This window comes from Salmo salar, chromosome ssa27 (genome assembly GCF_905237065.1).
Source record: "Salmo salar chromosome ssa27, Ssal_v3.1, whole genome shotgun sequence".
NCBI lineage: Eukaryota > Metazoa > Chordata > Actinopteri > Salmoniformes > Salmonidae > Salmo > Salmo salar.
Genome location: NC_059468.1, coordinates 8,571,297 through 8,590,144, shown reverse-complemented (window position 1 = coordinate 8,590,144; position 18,848 = coordinate 8,571,297). Strand labels below are relative to the sequence as shown.

The 18,848-nt window shown below is 46.8% G+C and overlaps 1 protein-coding gene across 11 annotated transcripts in view; it reads right to left on the bottom strand.

The window, feature by feature from the left end:
• The window catches only part of LOC106588461 (microtubule-actin cross-linking factor 1), a 279,550-nt gene that overhangs the window by 167,911 nt on the left and 92,791 nt on the right, over positions 1-18,848 (bottom strand). The window contains exon 1 of one of the 11 annotated variants that reach the window (XM_045709360.1): positions 2,339-3,283. The exons of 9 other annotated variants lie outside the window; for them this stretch is intronic. In XM_045709360.1, the coding sequence (XP_045565316.1) occupies positions 2,339-2,504 (166 nt within the window). In that variant the 5' untranslated portion in view covers positions 2,505-3,283. Of the gene's footprint in view, positions 1-2,338; positions 3,284-18,848 lie in introns of those variants that run through there. One more of the 11 variants, XM_045709364.1, reaches the window with a different exon arrangement.

Below are 18,848 nucleotides of genomic sequence, written 5' to 3'. Positions count from 1 at the left end.
AATACAACACACAGAAATTACGCTCACACACTACCACTACTGTCTTCACACTATAAACAACATTGGTTGATTATAGTGCACAAACAGCACAAGGAGTTGTCAACAGTACAGACAACCCTACTAGTGTACAAAACACAGGACACACACACGATGACAGCCTACACACACTAGAGGTCGACCGATTAATCGGAATGGCCGATTAATTAGGGCCAATTTCAAGTTTTCACAACAATCTGTATTTTTGGCCACCGATTTGCCGATATTTATTTTTATTTTACACCTTTATTTAACTAGGCATGTCAGATTAAGAACACATTCTTAATTTCAATGACGGCCTAGGAACGGGGGTTAACTGCCTTGTTCAAGGGGGATTCGTTTTTGCAACCTTCCGGTTACTAGTCCAACGCTCTAACCACCTGCCTTACATTGCACTCCACGAGGAGCCTGCATGGCAGGCTGACTACCTGTTACGCGAGGGCAGCAAGAAGCCAAGTTAAGTTGCTAGCTAGCATTAAACTTTTCTTATAAAAAATGATCAATCTTAACATAATCACCAGTTAACTACACATGGTTGATGATATTACTAGTTTATCTAATGTGTCCTGCGTTGCATATAATCGATGCGGTGCCTGTTAATTTCTCATCGAATCACAGCCTACTTCGACAAACGGGTGATGATTTAACAAGCGCATTTGCGAAAAAAAGCACTGTCGTTGCACCAATGTACCTAACCATAAACATCAATGCCTTTCTTTAAAATCAATACACAAGTATATATTTTTAAACCTGCATATTTAGTTAATATTGCCTGCCAACATGAATTTGTGTCACTTCTCTAGCGTTCCGTGCAAGCAGTCAGGGTATATACAGCAGTTTGGGCCACCTGGCTCATTGCGGACTGTGTGAAGTCCATTTATTCCTAACAAAGGCGGTAATTAATTTGCCAGAATTGTACATAATTATGACATAACATTAAAGGTTGTGCAACGTAACAGGAATATTTAGACTTAGGGATGCCACCCGTTAGATAAAATACGGAACAGTCCCGTATTTCACTGAAATAATAAACGTTTCATTTTCGAAATGATCGTTTCCGGATTTGACCATATTAATGACCAAAGGCTCGTATTTCTGTGTGTTATTATGTTATAATTAAGTCTATGATTTGATATTTGATAGAGCAGTCTGACTGAGCGATGGTAGGCAGCAGCAGGCTCGTAAGCATTCATTCAAACAGCACCTTCGTGCGTTTGCCAGCAGCTCTTCGCAATTCTTCAAGCATTGCGCTGTTTATGACTTCAAGCCTATCAACTCCCAAGATTAGGCTGGTGTAACCGATATGAAGTGGCTAGCTAGTTAGCGGGTGAGCGCTAATAGCGTTTCAAACGTCACTCGCTCTGAGACTTGGAGTAGTTGTTCCCCTTGCTCTGCATGGGTAACGCTGCTTCGAGGGTGGCTGTTGTCGATGTGTTCCTGGTTCGAGCCCAGGTAGGAGCGAGGAGAGGGGCGGAAGCTATACTGTTACACTGGCAATACTAAAGTGCCTATAAGAACATCCAATAGTCAAAAGGTATATGAAATAGAAATCGTAGAGAGAGAAATAGTCCTATAATTCCTATAATAACTACAACCTAAAACTTCTCACCTGGGAATATTGAAGACTCAAGTTAAAAGGAACCACCAGCTTTCATATGTTCCCATGTTTTGAGCAAGGCACTTAAAACGTTAGCTTTCTTACATGGCACATATTGCACTTTTACTTTCTTCTCCAACACTTTGTTTTTGCATTATTTAAACCAAATTGAACAAATTCATTATTTATTTGTGGCTAAATTGACTTTATTGATGTATTATATTAAGTTAAAATAAGTGTTCATTCAGTATTGTTGTAATTGGCATTATTACAAATAAATAAAATTAAAAACAAATATATATATATATAAAAAAAACAAAAATATATATATATATATATATATAAATATAAAAAAATCGGCATCGGTTTTTTGTCCTCCAATAATCGGTATCAGCGTTGAAAAAAATTATAATCGGTCGACCTCTAACACACACACACACATTTTATTACGCCGACGTAAACAACACTTTCCTGTACCATGCTTGACACATGCATACTCTAAGTGATAATGCCCGAGAAGCCAGTGGTTGGAGGATATATTGGCACGGGTGTTGTTAGGCCCGAGACGAAGTGGAATGAGGTTTTAACCAATCAGCATTCAGGATGAGACCCACCCGTCGTATAAAGTTGCATAGAAACACATACGGTCTTTCTCAGAAACACACACATTACACTTTACATGAACCAACCCGAACCGGCACTGACCTGCACAGCACATGAGAGAGTGCAGGTGAGCATTGAGGCTGCATTCGTTACGGTAGTCCTGCCACATCCTTCTTTTTACCGTTCCACCTCTCTGTATTTCCTTCCTCTTTCCTTTACCTGGCTCCGACAAGCACTTCCCCACTTCTCCCCCAGTGCAAGTCCACATGTGTCATTCCAAAGTCAGGTATCAAACCAGAGAGGCAATGTAAACAAATTGCTATTCCAGTTTCCACAAATGTCAAAACAAGAGTCTATTCCAATGAATTTGATTCTCCCAAAAAGGACTAGGCTCCCGGTGTCTCAGGCAAGCAGAGGGACGTATTTCTGGGTCGCCTCTTTCTTTCTGTCGCTCCCTTGTTCCCTCTCTCCTTCCGCCAGTCCTGCTGTCGCTGCCATTTCAAAACTCTAGGCCAGCTCTCTTTCGCCGGAGCAGTCACACGTGTGTGTCAAAGTCACAGGTTGCCCCTCCCTCCGGCCAATAAGGACCGCCTCTCCAAGGTTCTTCCGCTCTTGTTCTCTCGCACTCCCTCAGGCACTCCTGTCCCCTGCTACCTCATTGGTCTGAGGCATAGTCTCTCGCTCCTTCTCCTTCACACTATTCCTGGTGCAAGACAGACACCTTGTGAACTAACATGCAGTTGTCAAGCAGTGACTATGCAGAGCAGGATCAGAGCTGCGGTTCTCCCTCCTTCACACAGCCTCTCTCTCTCTCTCTCTCTCTCTCCCTCCCGCTCTTTAAAAAGTCTCTGCAGTCCTCCGGTTGAGATTTGTATCCTGTCAAAATGTGGCAACAGCAGGTTGAGGAAACTGTCTGCCGTTGACACTTGTAAATGAGATGGTTTTTCCTTCTTCGGTCTTCGAGAGCAAAGGAAGTACTTGTAGAGAAAGGCTGGTTGAGGTAGATGATAAGGAAGTCAAAAAGAGAACGTGCTCGTTTATAGTCCTGGAAGTGTCCCTTTATGATGATGTCATCCACTCAAGCAATCGGCAGACTCCAGTGTTTTGATTCCAGTCGGTTGCCATGTGAACACACACACACCTCCCTGACTAACAGAAAACAGACACTGCTAGCTCTAGACTGTAACCAAGATCAATATAATCTTTTGCTTTCTCTTTCCTCTCTATTGGCCTGGGAACACAAATGTACCACAAACCCAGAAGGAAACCCCCTGGCTGTCCAGTGCAGAGACACCAGTCATGGTGCTTTCTGCCAGTGAGTGTTTTATGTGGGTTTAAGACCTCTCATCTGATCACAAAAAGATCTGCAAAGCTTATGGTGTCATCTGATTTAATAAATACAGGAAAGCAGACCGAGACCGAGAGAGAGAGCGAGAAGCTACTTCAGATAATCATAATAATCTGAGTAGCAGCCTTGGTCAATGAGATATTTGTATCATTCTATGCTTTGGGTCAGGGCTGTGGTGTGTATCTGTGTGTATGAGGTGGTCAGATTTCTTGACTCCTCTCCAGGCTGGTTCTATGCAGACTGGCACAAGCACCAGCTACCAGTAAACAAGAAGGGTCTTCAGCGTAGAACCACCCTCCCATGGAACCACACACACGCACTAACATTCACAGACCGGAACAAACACACTTTTGTCTCAGCACTAAATCCCCAGCGTTGACTCATCCTTCAGTGTAACCCCCTTTTCTATGACTAAGCATTCCCTAGATACAACAGCATTTCCCCTTAAATCTGTCGATGCTGCAGAGATAAGAGTCAAAACCTTTCAAAATGCTAGCCCCTACAACAACTTCTGCACCGTCATGGTTCAATTTAAGCAACAGTAACTAAATCAATAGTAGTGCTGAAACGGTGAGTCAGCAAAAACAGCTGCAGCAACTTAGCTTCGTAGAACAACACTGTGAAGGCATATGAACACGCGAGCAGAACAGTGCCATTAGCACTAAGAGTCAGCGAGAGACGTCACAGCAATGGCTGCCCTGTCCACACGCTGGTTTTAATCTGTCGTTTCTTACGGAAATACTAAGACCTATAGTTTCGCATACAAAAGAGCTGGACACGACACACCTAGTCGGCCCCAACGACAGCAGTGACGCACACACACCCGTGACACACAACGACAGCACACTCTGTTGGAACGGTCCAAAACGCACTCGTCCTCTCCTCCTCTTCCTGACGGAGTGTCCCTCAAGTAGCCTTGTTTTCCTCCTCCTATAGTGACCTCTTTAATCTCTCCACATATCCAATCCTCATCTCTCGTTCTTTTCTTGCTCTGTGCCTTTCCCTCTGTTCACTCCACTCTTATGTTTAAGGATGATTCTCTCCTGCGTTTATAGAGCGAGAGAGCTGTTCCTTTGCTCCGTTTCTCCCTCGGCCCTCCAAACTATAAATACCAGGCAGAGCTTACGCTCTTAATGCCACGCAGTATGCTTATCCCTCGCTCCCTCCCTCTCTCTCTCTCTCTCGTTATCACGCCTAATCTCTCTCCCCTCGTCGCTCCTCTCCTCCAATTAAACAGAGGAAGTCACCGCTCCCCAAGTTCTCTTGTTCCTGCTGCTGTTCGCCGTCAATCTTCTTTTCTCTTCTCCATGTTTTAGTGTGATCTCATTCCATTTCCCTTGCACTTTCTCCCTTCCCACAGTCATCAAAATGTCCCAGAGTTGTTCATCGGTCTCCTTCTCCGTCAGCAGTGGCACTCAGACTGGTACAACTTCCTCCTCTCTTCACATCTATCCCTCTCCATCCTCTTTACTATGACCATATAGGCCTTATAAATAGTCAATTAACTCCTATAGCAAATCTTAAATCAACCACACCATGACATGAAGCGATATTCCCCAAAATATCCATCTGCAATATTCAGAAATATCCAAACCACTCCTGTATCAGATAACTGTCTTTCTAAACCTGTGTCGATACTCTTCTCCTGTCTGCATCATAATCCTTCTCCAATTACCAGGGCCCCCCTGGTAGCCCTCTGGAGGAGCGGTCATCAGATTAGCATAGATTGAATTTGGGCTCCTTGTGCCTTGTAAAGACTCTGATAATGGGCAGTGTAAATCTTATGAGGACTGCAACATCTGGAGGACATGCTGTGTATGTACGTATAGGATAACCGGCACTATGGGGACGAATGTTTGGTTTCGTAAGGTTATGTCCTGCCTGTTTGGCCCTGTCCGGGGGCATCATCGGATGGGGCCACAGTGTCTTCTGATCCCTCCTGTCTCAGCCTCCAGTATTTATGCTGCAGTAGTTTATGTGTCGGGGGGCTAGGGTCAGTCTGTTACATCTGGAGTATTTCTCTTGTCTTATCCAGTGTCCTGTGTGAATTTAAATATGCTCTCTCTAATTCTCTCTTTCTGTCTTTCTCTCGGAGGACCTGAGCCCTAGGACCATGCCTCAGGACTACCTGGTATGATGACTCCTTGCTGTCCCCAGTCCACCTGGCCGTGCTGCTGCTCCACTTTCAACTGTTCTGCCTGCGGCTATGGAACCCTGACCTGTTCACCGGACGTGCTTGTTGCACCCTCGACAACTACTATGATTATTATTTGACCATGCTGGTCATTTATGAACATTTTAACATCTTGACCATGTTCTGTTATAATATCCACCCTGCACAGCCAGAAGAGGACTGGCCACCCCTCATAGCCTGGTTCCTCTCTAGGTTTCTTCCTAGGTTTTTGGCCTTTCTAGGGAGTTTTTCCTAGGGAGTTTTTCCTAGCCACCGTGCTTCTTTCACATGCATTGCTTGCTGTTTGGGGTTTTAGGCTGGGTTTCTGTACAGCACTTTGAGATATCAGCTGATGTACGAAGGGCTATATAAATACATTTGATTTGATGTCTGCAGTCGTTCAGTCAAAAGTTTGGACACACCTACTCATTCAAGGGTTTCTTTATTTTTTTTACCATTTTCTACATTGTAGACATCAAAGCTATGAAATAACACATATGGAATCATGTAGTAACCAAAACAAATGTTAAACAAATCAAAATATATTTTATATTTGAGATTCTTCAAAGTAGACACCCTTTGCCTTGGTGACAGCTTTGCACACTTTTGGCATTCTCTCAACCAGCTTCATGAGGTAGTCAACTGTGGCTTCCCTGTGGCTCAGTTAGTAGAGCATGGTGTTTACAACGCCAGCATGGTGTGTGCAACGCCAGGGTTGTGGGTTCGATTCCCACGGGGGGCCAGTACAATTCTTTTTTTTTAAATAACAAAAAAAAATGCATGAAATGAAATGTATGCATTCACTACTGTAAGTCGCTCTGGATAAGAGCATCTGCTAAATGACTAAAATGTAAATGTCAACTGGAATGCATTTCAATTAACAGGTGTGCCTTGTTAAAAGTGAATTTGTGGAATTTCCTTCTTAATTCGTTTGAGCCAATTACTTTTGACAAGGTGGGGGGGGGTATACAGAATATAGTCCTATTTGGTAAGAGACCAAATCCATATTATGGCAAGAACAACTCAAATAAGCAAAGAGAAACGACAGTCCATCATTACTTTAAGACATGAAGGTCAGTCAATACGGAACATTTCAAGAACTTTGAAAGTTTCTTCAAGTGTAGTCGCAAAAACCATCAAGTGCTATGATGAAACTGGCTCTAATGAGGACTGCCACAGGAAAGGAAGACCCAGCGTTACCTCTGCTGCAGAGGATTTACCAGCCTCAGAAATTGCAGCCCAAATAAATGCTTCACAGAGTTCAAGTAACAGACACATCTCAACATCAACTGTTCAGATGAGACTGTGTGAATCAGAGCTTTATGGCTGAACAAGAAGAGACTTACTTGGGCCAAGAAACACAAGCAATGGACATTAGACCGGTGAAAATCTGTCATTTTGTCTGGAGTCCAATTTTGAGATTTTTGGTTCCGACAGCCCTGTCTTTGTGAGACACAGAGTAGCTGAACGGATGATCTCCCCATGTGTGGTTCCCACCCTGAAGCATGGAGGAGGAGGTGTGATGGTGCTTTGCTGGTGACACTATCAGTGATTTATTTAGAATTCAAGGCACACTTAACCAGCATGGCTACCACAGCATTCTGCAGAAATACACCATCCCAATTAGTGGTCTGGTTGATTGTTTGGTTGATAGGCTATAGCTCCCCATTACATACAGTAAATCACCAGTACTACATCTACCGTTAATTCTTATAATTATCTACAATGTTTGTTTGGTTACTGTAATTTCTGTTAATGCATTCAATATATTATTATTCCGGTCTTTTACCGTTCTCATTGTCAGAGTGGACATGTTGTTTGCAGAGTGAACAACCTATGCTACACTTGTGAGAAACAAGTTTTGGTTTATTTCATACCATTTACGAGTTTTGTCAATTTACTTATTGTCTTTGGTTTGGTGCGCTCCTGTCAATGTTGAGTAAGGACGCGCACCTGATTACGCATAGAAGTAGGCCTATAAGCTATCTGGCCTGCGGGCAAATGTAGGCATACAAACATGCCCATTTGGGGATCTGATAGTATTTCTGATTGGCTTAACCCACCACCACTAATGAACTGTGGAGCTTCTCAAAGTAGTTGTTTTCTTCACCTCAAACAGCAAGCAAACAAAGTCTGTTTTTACATCCATTGAGCATGACAATAGTTCCGAAATGTATTTGAAAAATCTTGACTGCTCTCTCCCTTTCGATAACCACTCAGCGTGAAAGTGAAAAGTGTCACGCTCTGATCCAGTGGAAATGTTATAAAATAGGCCTACCTGATTACTTCTTATCCCTTGCTGAAATAGCCTACAGCTGCATTTGTCCAGAGCTCACTGGTGTGGGAAACTGAGGGCCCAGAATATTGTATACATTTTTTTTAAATCAGGACATTTTCTACCTGCAGGTTGCAAAATCATTTGTTGGCTTTATCAGGTTATTTTTTACACTTTTTAGGTTAGTATAATTTTCATTTAGATTTGGATCGAATTTTGATTACCCACAAAACAATGATTTTCAGATACGAAGATACCATTCATTATAAATGAAATATGTTGAACAAAAATGGACATTTAACTGGCATGCAGATTGGTAGAAATGGTAAGATAAATTGGCATTTCACATTTGAAAAAAGTTGCAGACTCCTCGTGTGGTCAAAACTGGGCAACTTCTGGAGAGTAAAGGCAGAATCTGCGAAAGCCAGCAGGGAGCTGGAGGAGGATGGCCGGCTCAGGTTAAGTTATCTTGATCTCTTGTCATGTGTGTCTTATTTCATCAGACAGTGTGTTTAAAGCATGGGACAAGCTCAATGCATATAGTTGATTTTATTAAAAACACATACGGTGTGTCTATGGAAACATACACATTGAACATTTTAGACCAATCGATTGGTCGAAAGAAGAGGTCTTTCGGTCGACCAAGATTTGTTTTAGTCGGGAACAGCTCTAGTAAATGGAAACAAAGGGGTCTCATGGGTAGCGGCTCATGGGTAGGTGTCAGTAAGAGCTGGGAGAGGTGACATTAATTAGAGAGGGAGAGAGAAAGGCAGAGAGAGGAGATTGTCCAGAATTCGACTGCTTTAACACTCTTGCTTTGACCACCAGATGACATAAAGATAACTGTGTTCTTTATCAGCTGAACTTAACAGTATACCAGTGGCAGGGAGGACAGAAGCAGGTGACCCACCTGTGGTTTGTTGTGACTATTTTGATTTCCCATTGTAGCCAATTCAGTAGCAGTAATTCCGTTACTGATTGTTTAGTAACGGAATTACACATTCTAATCACTTAAAGGGAAACTTTGGGATTTTGGCAATGAGGCCCTTCATCTACTTCCCCATGGCAATCTACTTCCCTACCGCACGGCAAGCGATACCGGAGCGCCAAGTCTAGGACCAAAAGGCTCCTCAACAGCTTCTACCCCCAAGCCATAAGACTGCTGAACAATTCATAAAATCGCCACCGGACAATTTACAATGACGACCCCCCCCCCCCTTTTGTACACTGCTGCTACTCACTGTTTATTATCTATGAATAGTCACTTCACCCCCACCTACATGTACAAATTACCTCAACTAACCTGTACCCCCACATACTGACTAGGTACCGGTGGCCCCTGTATACAGCCTCGTTATTGTTATTATTCTTCCTGCTGCAGCTAAAAAACAAAGACAGTGTGCCAGCATCACAAACACACAGCTCTGTATCAATCTGTACCACACTTTAGCAAGCCTAAACATGCTTGCCTGCATCACCCACACACAGTGCCACCCACACACACACACACAGAGTGAAACCCACACACAGCCCCAAGAAATGGAACACAGCACAGCTGTCCTATCCAGTCCCTTTAGATAGTGAAAGTAGGTTCCTGAACAAATAGTAAGTGGCAGTAGGAAAATGGTCACTCCTCCCAAGGCATCGCTGTAGAACACAGAGCCGGACTATCCCTCACCGTTCCTCAGCTCCCATCAACCCTATCGATCCAGACAATTAGCAGAACGTCCTCACCAGCGGCCACTGTTGTCCTTTCTGGCTAATGAGTACATAGTGGCTAATGAGTACAGTGGCTAATGCTAGAATAGGCTATCAAAGTCACTTAACACTGGGATAACAGGTAGCTGGATCCAGCCCAACTGTGATGTATTCCATATCTTGTATTAGGCTTTACATTAAAGGACGTAGGCCTCGTACAGGACTGCACCGGTACAATAGCATATTTGTCACTGTGTTTATCATTAGCTCAGCATAATTGGCCACGTGACAGTGGGGAGCTGCTCATTTTCACCAAAGTGACGTTGCTCATTGCATTAGGTTTACAAGATATCCTAAAAAGCAGACACACAAACGAGAACGTCAACTCCAGTTAAGTTGATATGAAACAGTGGCACATGAAAAGGTAGCAGCTATGCTGTGGAAAGGCCAAATAAGGAGAACTGCCCTAGAATGACTCACACGGGTAGAGATCTAATCAGACACACACTGTACACAACAACTAAATTCAGACTAGCAAGACAAAGGCTATGAGATAAAAAACAAAAATGTACTCTCTGGAAAGTAACATTCTACTTAAACTGAAATGCAACAGAAAGATGCTACATGCTAACTGTCATCTACACTAATTCAAAACCCCAATACATTGACCAATAGGCTAAACGCTAATCATCCGCTCCTTCCAATTCCAACCGGCAACACAGCAGTGAACAAGCCATCATGCCAACACAAGACATGCTGACAAGAGTCACCCAATGACACCAAAAGGGAGGAGTCTAAAGAGGAAGTTGGAAGCCAGGAGTCACATAAAAAACCCTCCCTCTCCTTGTCTGAGGGGGATAAAGAGGCAGCCGTGACAGAAGGAGATAAGTCTCTTCCTCACTCTCTCTGCCTTCCAGTCCAGCGCTTTAATGAGTATATATACCTGGTGTAAAACGAGGGGTACGCCGTCGACGGTAGAACCACACCCCGGCTGCAGAGAGGAAGTGAGCAGCCACCACCAGGACGGGCGTGACGACTCCCGGGTCCGTAAGCAGGTCCATTGCTAACCACTTACGTGCGAAGTCGGTTCGTTCCACAAAGACTTAAAAACGAGAGTGACCACTTCCAGCGTCCAATGCCAATCCCAGGTCTGTCCTAAGACGGGCAAGTCCGTCAGCAAGAAGCTACTGAAGAGTTTTGAAGTTTCTGCCTCAGCCTGTTAGTTAGAAGCATCTTCTCTTCTTTGTTTTTGTGCCTTGCCTCAGCTGTTAGATGAACTTTTCTCAACTTTCCATCCTCGTCTTCGTTGTCCTTCTCCAACGTCTCCTTTTTGAACACGTAGCCTCACTGCTGAGAGACTAGTCATCTCTGCCAAGTCCTTCTCTCCATTTGAGCTCCCTCCCTCTTTACACCAATCTTCTCTAGTCTCACTCGCGCTTTCTATAGCCCCAGTCTCGCACTCTGACACTCGTACACTGAATTCCTTTCCCCTGAAACAAGCGCCCGGCACTGAGCCGTTGCTTCGACCACCAGGATAAAAAACGGAATAAAACTGAATAAAACCAATGAAACCGTTGGGTTCCTTCTTTCTCTCGCTAGGGAGGAAACAACATGGGAGATCGTCTTTCCTTTGTGCATGTTTGCGCATACGTCCGTGTGTGTGTGTGTGTGTGTGTGTGTGTGTGTGTGTGTCAAGCCGAGTGTCATGTGTGAGCATGTGCTGCTGTCTCTGTTTGGCTCACTCAAAGCAACAGAGATGTCACTCCTTCCTAAATGTATTAATAGCCATCTTTGAATGGAAGTATTCCGACTGTGGGTGACTTGATAGACCACTAAACCAAGGTGAACGGTGTGTGTGTGTGTGTGTGTGTGTGTGTGTGTGTGTGTGTGTGTGTGTGTTTACAGTCTAAAATTGTGTGAGAGAACACAACATGAGGGTTGCGGCAGGGAATTGCTATCTAACTACAAGAGTAACTATGCTGTACACTTTAAAAAAGTGTGTGAGTGCATGAAGTCACGATATGTGAGACGTATGAGCTCAGTGAGTCAGCGTGGCAGGGGGTAGAATAGATATAGACGGCGTGGCAGGGGGTAGAATAGATATAGACGGCGTGGCAGGGGGTAGAATAGATATAGACGGCGTGGCAGGGGTAGAATAGATATAGACGGCGTGGCAGGGGGTAGAATAGATATAGACGGCGTGGCAGGGGTAGAATAGATATAGACGGCGTGGCAGGGGGTAGAATAGATAGACGGCGTGGCAGGGGGTAGAATAGATATAGACGGCGTGGCAGGGGGTAGAATAGATATAGACGGCGTGGCAGGGGGTAGAATAGATATAGACGGCGTGGCAGGGGGTAGAATAGATATAGACGGGCGTGGCAGGGGGTAGAATAGCTATAGACGGCGTGACAGGGGGTAGAATAGCTATAGACGGCGTGACAGGGGTAGAATAGATATAGACGGCGTGGCAGGGGGTAGAATAGATATAGACGGCGTGGCAGGGGGTAGAATAGATATAGACGGCGTGGCAGGGGGTAGAATAGATATAGACGGCGTGGCAGGGGGTAGAATAGATATAGACGGCGTGGCAGGGGGTAGAATAGCTATAGACGGCGTGGCAGGGGGTAGAATAGCTATAGACGGCGTGGCAGGGGGTAGAATAGATATAGACGGCGTGGCAGGGGGTAGAATAGATATAGACGGCGTGGCAGGGGTAGAATAGATATAGACGGCGTGACAGGGGTAGAATAGATATAGACGGCGTGACGGGGTAGAATAGATATAGACGGCGTGACAGGGGTAGAATAGATATAGACGGCGTGACAGGGGGTAGAATAGATATAGACGGCGTGACAGGGGGTAGAATAGATATAGACGGCGTGACAGGGGTAGAATAGATATAGACGGCGTGACAGGGGTAGAATAGATATAGACGGCGTGGCAGGGGGTAGAATAGATATAGACGGCGTGGCAGGGGTAGAATAGATATAGACGGCGTGGCAGGGGGTAGAATAGATATAGACGGCGTGGCAGGGGGTAGAATAGATATAGACGGCGTGGCAGGGGGTAGAATAGATATAGACGGCGTGGCAGGGGGTAGAATAGATATAGACGGCGTGGCAGGGGTAGAATAGATATAGACGGCGTGGCAGGGGGTAGAATAGATATAGACGGCGTGGCAGGGGGTAGAATAGATATAGACGGCGTGGCAGGGGTAGAATAGATATAGACGGCGTGGCAGGGGGTAGAATAGATATAGACGGCGTGGCAGGGGGTAGAATAGATATAGACGGCGTGGCAGGGGGTAGAATAGATATAGACCGGCGTGGCAGGGGGTAGAATAGATATAGACGGCGTGGCAGGGGGTAGAATAGATATAGACGGCGTGGCAGGGGGTAGAATAGCTATAGACGGCGTGGCAGGGGGTAGAATAGATATAGACGGCGTGACAGGGGTAGAATAGCTATAGACGGCGTGACAGGGGGTAGAATAGATAGAGACGGCGTGACAGGGGGTACAATAGCTATAGACGGCGTGACAGGGGGTAGAATAGCTATAGACGGCGTGGCAGGGGGTAGAATAGATATAGACGGCGTGGCAGGGGGTAGAATAGATATAGACGGCGTGGCAGGGGGTAGAATAGATATAGACGGCGTGGCAGGGGGTAGAATAGATATAGACGGCGTGGCAGGGGGTAGAATAGATATAGACGGGCGTGGCAGGGGGTAGAATAGATATAGACGGCGTGGCAGGGGTAGAATAGATATAGACCGGCGTGGCAGGGGTAGAATAGATATAGACGGCGTGGCAGGGGGTAGAATAGATATAGACGGCGTGACAGGGGGTACAATAGCTATAGACGGCGTGACAGGGGGTAGAATAGATATAGACGAGCGTGGCAGGGGTAGAATAGATATAGACGGCGTGACAGGGGGTAGAATAGATATAGACGGCGTGACAGGGGGTAGAATAGATATAGACGGCGTGGCAGTGGGTAGAATAGATATAGACGGCGTGACAGGGGTAGAATAGATATAGACGGCGTGGCAGGGGTAGAATAGATATAGACGGCGTGGCAGGGGGTAGAATAGATATAGACCGGCGTGGCAGGGGTAGAATAGATATAGACGGCGTGGCAGGGGTAGAATAGATATAGACGGCGTGGCAGGGGGTAGAATAGATATAGACGGCGTGGCAGGGGTAGAATAGATATAGACGGCGTGGCAGGGGGTAGAATAGATATAGACGGCGTGGCAGGGGTAGAATAGATATAGACGGCGTGGCAGGGGGTAGAATAGCTATAGACGGCGTGGCAGGGGGTAGAATAGCTATAGACGGCGTGGCAGGGGGTAGAATAGCTATAGACGGCGTGGCAGGGGGTAGAATAGATATAGACGGCGTGACAGGGGTAGAATAGATATAGACGGGCGTGGCAGGGGGTAGAATAGATATAGACGGCGTGGCAGGGGTAGAATAGATATAGACGGCGTGGCAGGGGGTAGAATAGATATAGACGGCGTGACAGGGGTAGAATAGCTATAGACGGCGTGACAGGGGGTAGAATAGATATAGACGGCGTGACAGGGGGTAGAATAGATATAGACGGCGTGGCAGGGGGTAGAATAGATATAGACGGCGTGGCAGGGGTAGAATAGATATAGACGGCGTGGCAGGGGTAGAATAGATATAGACGGCGTGGCAGGGGGTAGAATAGCTATAGACGGCGTGGCAGGGGGGTAGAATAGCTATAGACGGCGTGGCAGGGGGTAGAATAGATATAGACGGCGTGGCAGGGGGTAGAATAGATATAGACGGCGTGACAGGGGTAGAATAGCTATAGACGGCGTGGCAGGGGGTAGAATAGATAGACGGCGTGGCAGGGGGTAGAATAGATATAGACGGCGTGACAGGGGTAGAATAGATATAGACGGCGTGACAGGGGTAGAATAGATATAGACGGCGTGGCAGGGGGTAGAATAGATATAGACGGCGTGGCAGGGGGTAGAATAGATATAGACGGCGTGACAGGGGGTAGAATAGATATAGACCGGCGTGGCAGGGGTAGAATAGATATAGACGGCGTGGCAGGGGGTAGAATAGATATAGACGGGCGTGACAGGGGGTAGAATAGATATAGACGGCGTGACAGGGGGTAGAATAGATATAGACGGCGTGGCAGGGGGTAGAATAGATATAGACGGCGTGGCAGGGGTAGAATAGATATAGACGGCGTGGCAGGGGGTAGAATAGATATAGACCGGCGTGACAGGGGGTAGAATAGATATAGACGGCGTGGCAGGGGGTAGAATAGATATAGACGGCGTGGCAGGGGTAGAATAGATATAGACGGCGTGGCAGGGGGTAGAATAGATATAGACGGCGTGGCAGGGGGTAGAATAGATATAGACGGCGTGGCAGGGGGTAGAATAGATATAGACGGCGTGGCAGGGGTAGAATAGATATAGACGGCGTGGCAGGGGGTAGAATAGATATAGACGGCGTGACAGGGGTAGAATAGATATAGACGGCGTGGCAGGGGTAGAATAGATATAGACGGCGTGGCAGGGGGTAGAATAGATATAGACGGCGTGGCAGGGGGTAGAATAGATATAGACGGGCGTGACAGGGGGTAGAATAGATATAGACGGCGTGGCAGGGGTAGAATAGATATAGACGGCGTGGCAGGGGTAGAATAGATATAGACGGCGTGACAGGGGGTAGAATAGCTATAGACGGCGTGACAGGGGTAGAATAGATATAGACGGCGTGGCAGGGGGTAGAATAGATATAGACGGCGTGGCAGGGGGTAGAATAGATATAGACGGCGTGGCAGGGGTAGAATAGATATAGACGGCGTGACAGGGGGTAGAATAGATATAGACGGCGTGGCAGGGGTAGAATAGATATAGACGGCGTGGCAGGGGTAGAATAGATATAGACGGCGTGGCAGGGGGTAGAATAGATATAGACGGCGTGACAGGGGGTAGAATAGATATAGACGGCGTGGCAGGGGGTAGAATAGATATAGACGGCGTGGCAGGGGGTAGAATAGATATAGACGGCGTGGCAGGGGTAGAATAGATATAGACGGCGTGGCAGGGGTAGAATAGATATAGACGGCGTGGCAGGGGGTAGAATAGATATAGACGGCGTGGCAGGGGGTAGAATAGATATAGACGGCGTGGCAGGGGTAGAATAGATATAGACGGCGTGGCAGGGGTAGAATAGATATAGACGGCGTGGCAGGGGGTAGAATAGATATAGACGGCGTGGCAGGGGGTAGAATAGATATAGACGGCGTGGCAGGGGTAGAATAGATATAGACGGCGTGACAGGGGGTAGAATAGATATAGACGGCGTGGCAGGGGGTAGAATAGATATAGACGGCGTGGCAGGGGTAGAATAGATATAGACGGCGTGGCAGGGGGTAGAATAGATATAGACGGCGTGACAGGGGGTAGAATAGATATAGACGGCGTGGCAGGGGTAGAATAGCTATAGACGGCGTGGCAGGGGTAGAATAGATATAGACGCGGCGTGGCAGGGGGTAGAATAGATATAGACGGCGTGACAGGGGTAGAATAGATATAGACGGCGTGGCAGGGGGTAGAATAGATATAGACGGCGTGGCAGGGGGTAGAATAGATATAGACGGCGTGGCAGGGGGTAGAATAGATATAGACGGCGTGACAGGGGTAGAATAGATATAGACGGCGTGGCAGGGGGTAGAATAGATATAGACGGCGTGGCAGGGGGTAGAATAGATATAGACGGCGTGGCAGGGGGTAGAATAGATATAGACGACGTGGCAGGGGGTAGAATAGATATAGACGGCGTGGCAGGGGGTAGAATAGATATAGACGGCGTGACAGGGGTAGAATAGATATAGACGGCGTGACAGGGGTAGAATAGATATAGACGGCGTGGCAGGGGTAGAATAGATATAGACGGCGTGGCAGGGGGTAGAATAGATATAGACGGCGTGACAGGGGGTAGAATAGATATAGACGGCGTGGCAGGGGGTAGAATAGATATAGACGGCGTGGCAGGGGGTAGAATAGATATAGACGGCGTGGCAGGGGTAGAATAGATATAGACGGCGTGACAGGGGGTAGAATAGATATAGACGGCGTGACAGGGGGTAGAATAGATATAGACGGCGTGGCAGGGGGTAGAATAGATATAGACGGCGTGGCAGGGGTAGAATAGATATAGACGGCGTGGCAGGGGGTAGAATAGATATAGACGGCGTGGCAGGGGTAGAATAGATATAGACGGCGTGGCAGGGGTAGAATAGATATAGACGGCGTGACAGGGGGTAGAATAGATATAGACGGCGTGGCAGGGGGTAGAATAGATATAGACGGCGTGACAGGGGGTAGAATAGATATAGACGGCGTGACAGGGGGTAGAATAGATATAGACGGCGTGGCAGGGGGTAGAATAGATATAGACGGCGTGACAGGGGTAGAATAGATATAGACGGCGTGGCAGGGGGTAGAATAGATATAGACGGCGTGACAGGGGTAGAATAGATATAGACGGCGTGGCAGGGGGTAGAATAGATATAGACGGCGTGGCAGGGGGTAGAATAGATATAGACGGCGTGGCAGGGGGTAGAATAGATATAGACGGCGTGGCAGGGGGTAGAATAGATATAGACGGCGTGGCAGGGGTAGAATAGCTATAGACGGCGTGGCAGGGGGTAGAATAGATATAGACGGCGTGGCAGGGGGTAGAATAGATATAGACGGCGTGGCAGGGGGTAGAATAGATATAGACGGCGTGGCAGGGGTAGAATAGATATAGACGGCGTGGCAGGGGGTAGAATAGATATAGACGGCGTGGCAGGGGGTAGAATAGATATAGACGGCGTGGCAGGGGTAGAATAGATATAGACGGCGTGGCAGGGGTAGAATAGATATAGACGGCGTGACAGGGGGTAGAATAGATATAGACGGCGTGGCAGGGGGTAGAATAGATATAGACGGCGTGGCAGGGGGTAGAATAGATATAGACGGCGTGGCAGGGGTAGAATAGATATAGACGGCGTGGCAGGGGGTAGAATAGATATAGACGGCGTGGCAGGGGGTAGAATAGATATAGACGGCGTGACAGGGGGTAGAATAGATATAGACGGCGTGACAGGGGGTAGAATAGATATAGACGGCGTGACAGGGGGTAGAATAGATATAGACGGCGTGGCAGGGGTAGAATAGATATAGTCAGCGTGACAGGGGTAGAATAGATATAGACGGCGTGGCAGGGGGTAGAATAGCTATAGACGGCGTGACAGGGGGTAGAATAGATATAGACGGCGTGACAGGGGGTAGAATAGATATAGACGGCGTGGCAGGGGGTAGAATAGATATAGACGGCGTGACAGGGGTAGAATAGATATAGACGGCGTGGCAGGGGGTCGAATAGATATAGACGGCGTGGCAGGGGGTAGAATAGATCTAGACGGCGTGACAGGGGGTAGAATAGATATAGACGGCGTGACAGGGGGTAGAATAGATATAGACGGCGTGGCAGGGGGTAGAATAGATATAGACGGCGTGGCAGGGGGTAGAATAGATATAGACGGCGTGACAGGGGGTAGAATAGATATAGACCGCGTGACAGGGGGTAGAATAGATATAGACCGCGTGGCAGGGGGTCCTTGAGTTACTCAGCCCTCAGAGAGAACTGTGTGTGTGTGTGTGTGTGTGTGTGTGTGTGCACAATATGGATGTGCATGCATTGCATTTCTAAATGTTCTCCTGTATGTCAACGCTAATGTTACAGTGGCAACAACTTCTAACCCAGCTGCTGTCCAACACAAGATCCACCAAAACGCATAAAAGGTCATGGAATCCAATTTAGAATCACATGGAGATGAATAGTGTGTGTGAGTGTGTGAGAGACCGTGAGTTTGGAAAGGCCAGGCCTATATAGAGTAACAGTGGGCATAACATCACAGTCACCAGTATTTTGGGGAAACAGTTCGATACCCCAGTTGTCCAGCTTGTGGTTTCCACTAGGACTGTCACATGCCAGTCTGTTCTGGGAACTTCTAGTGTTCAATTACCCACCGTCCTCTCTGCCCAGAGCCAATCCACCAATCACACGTCAG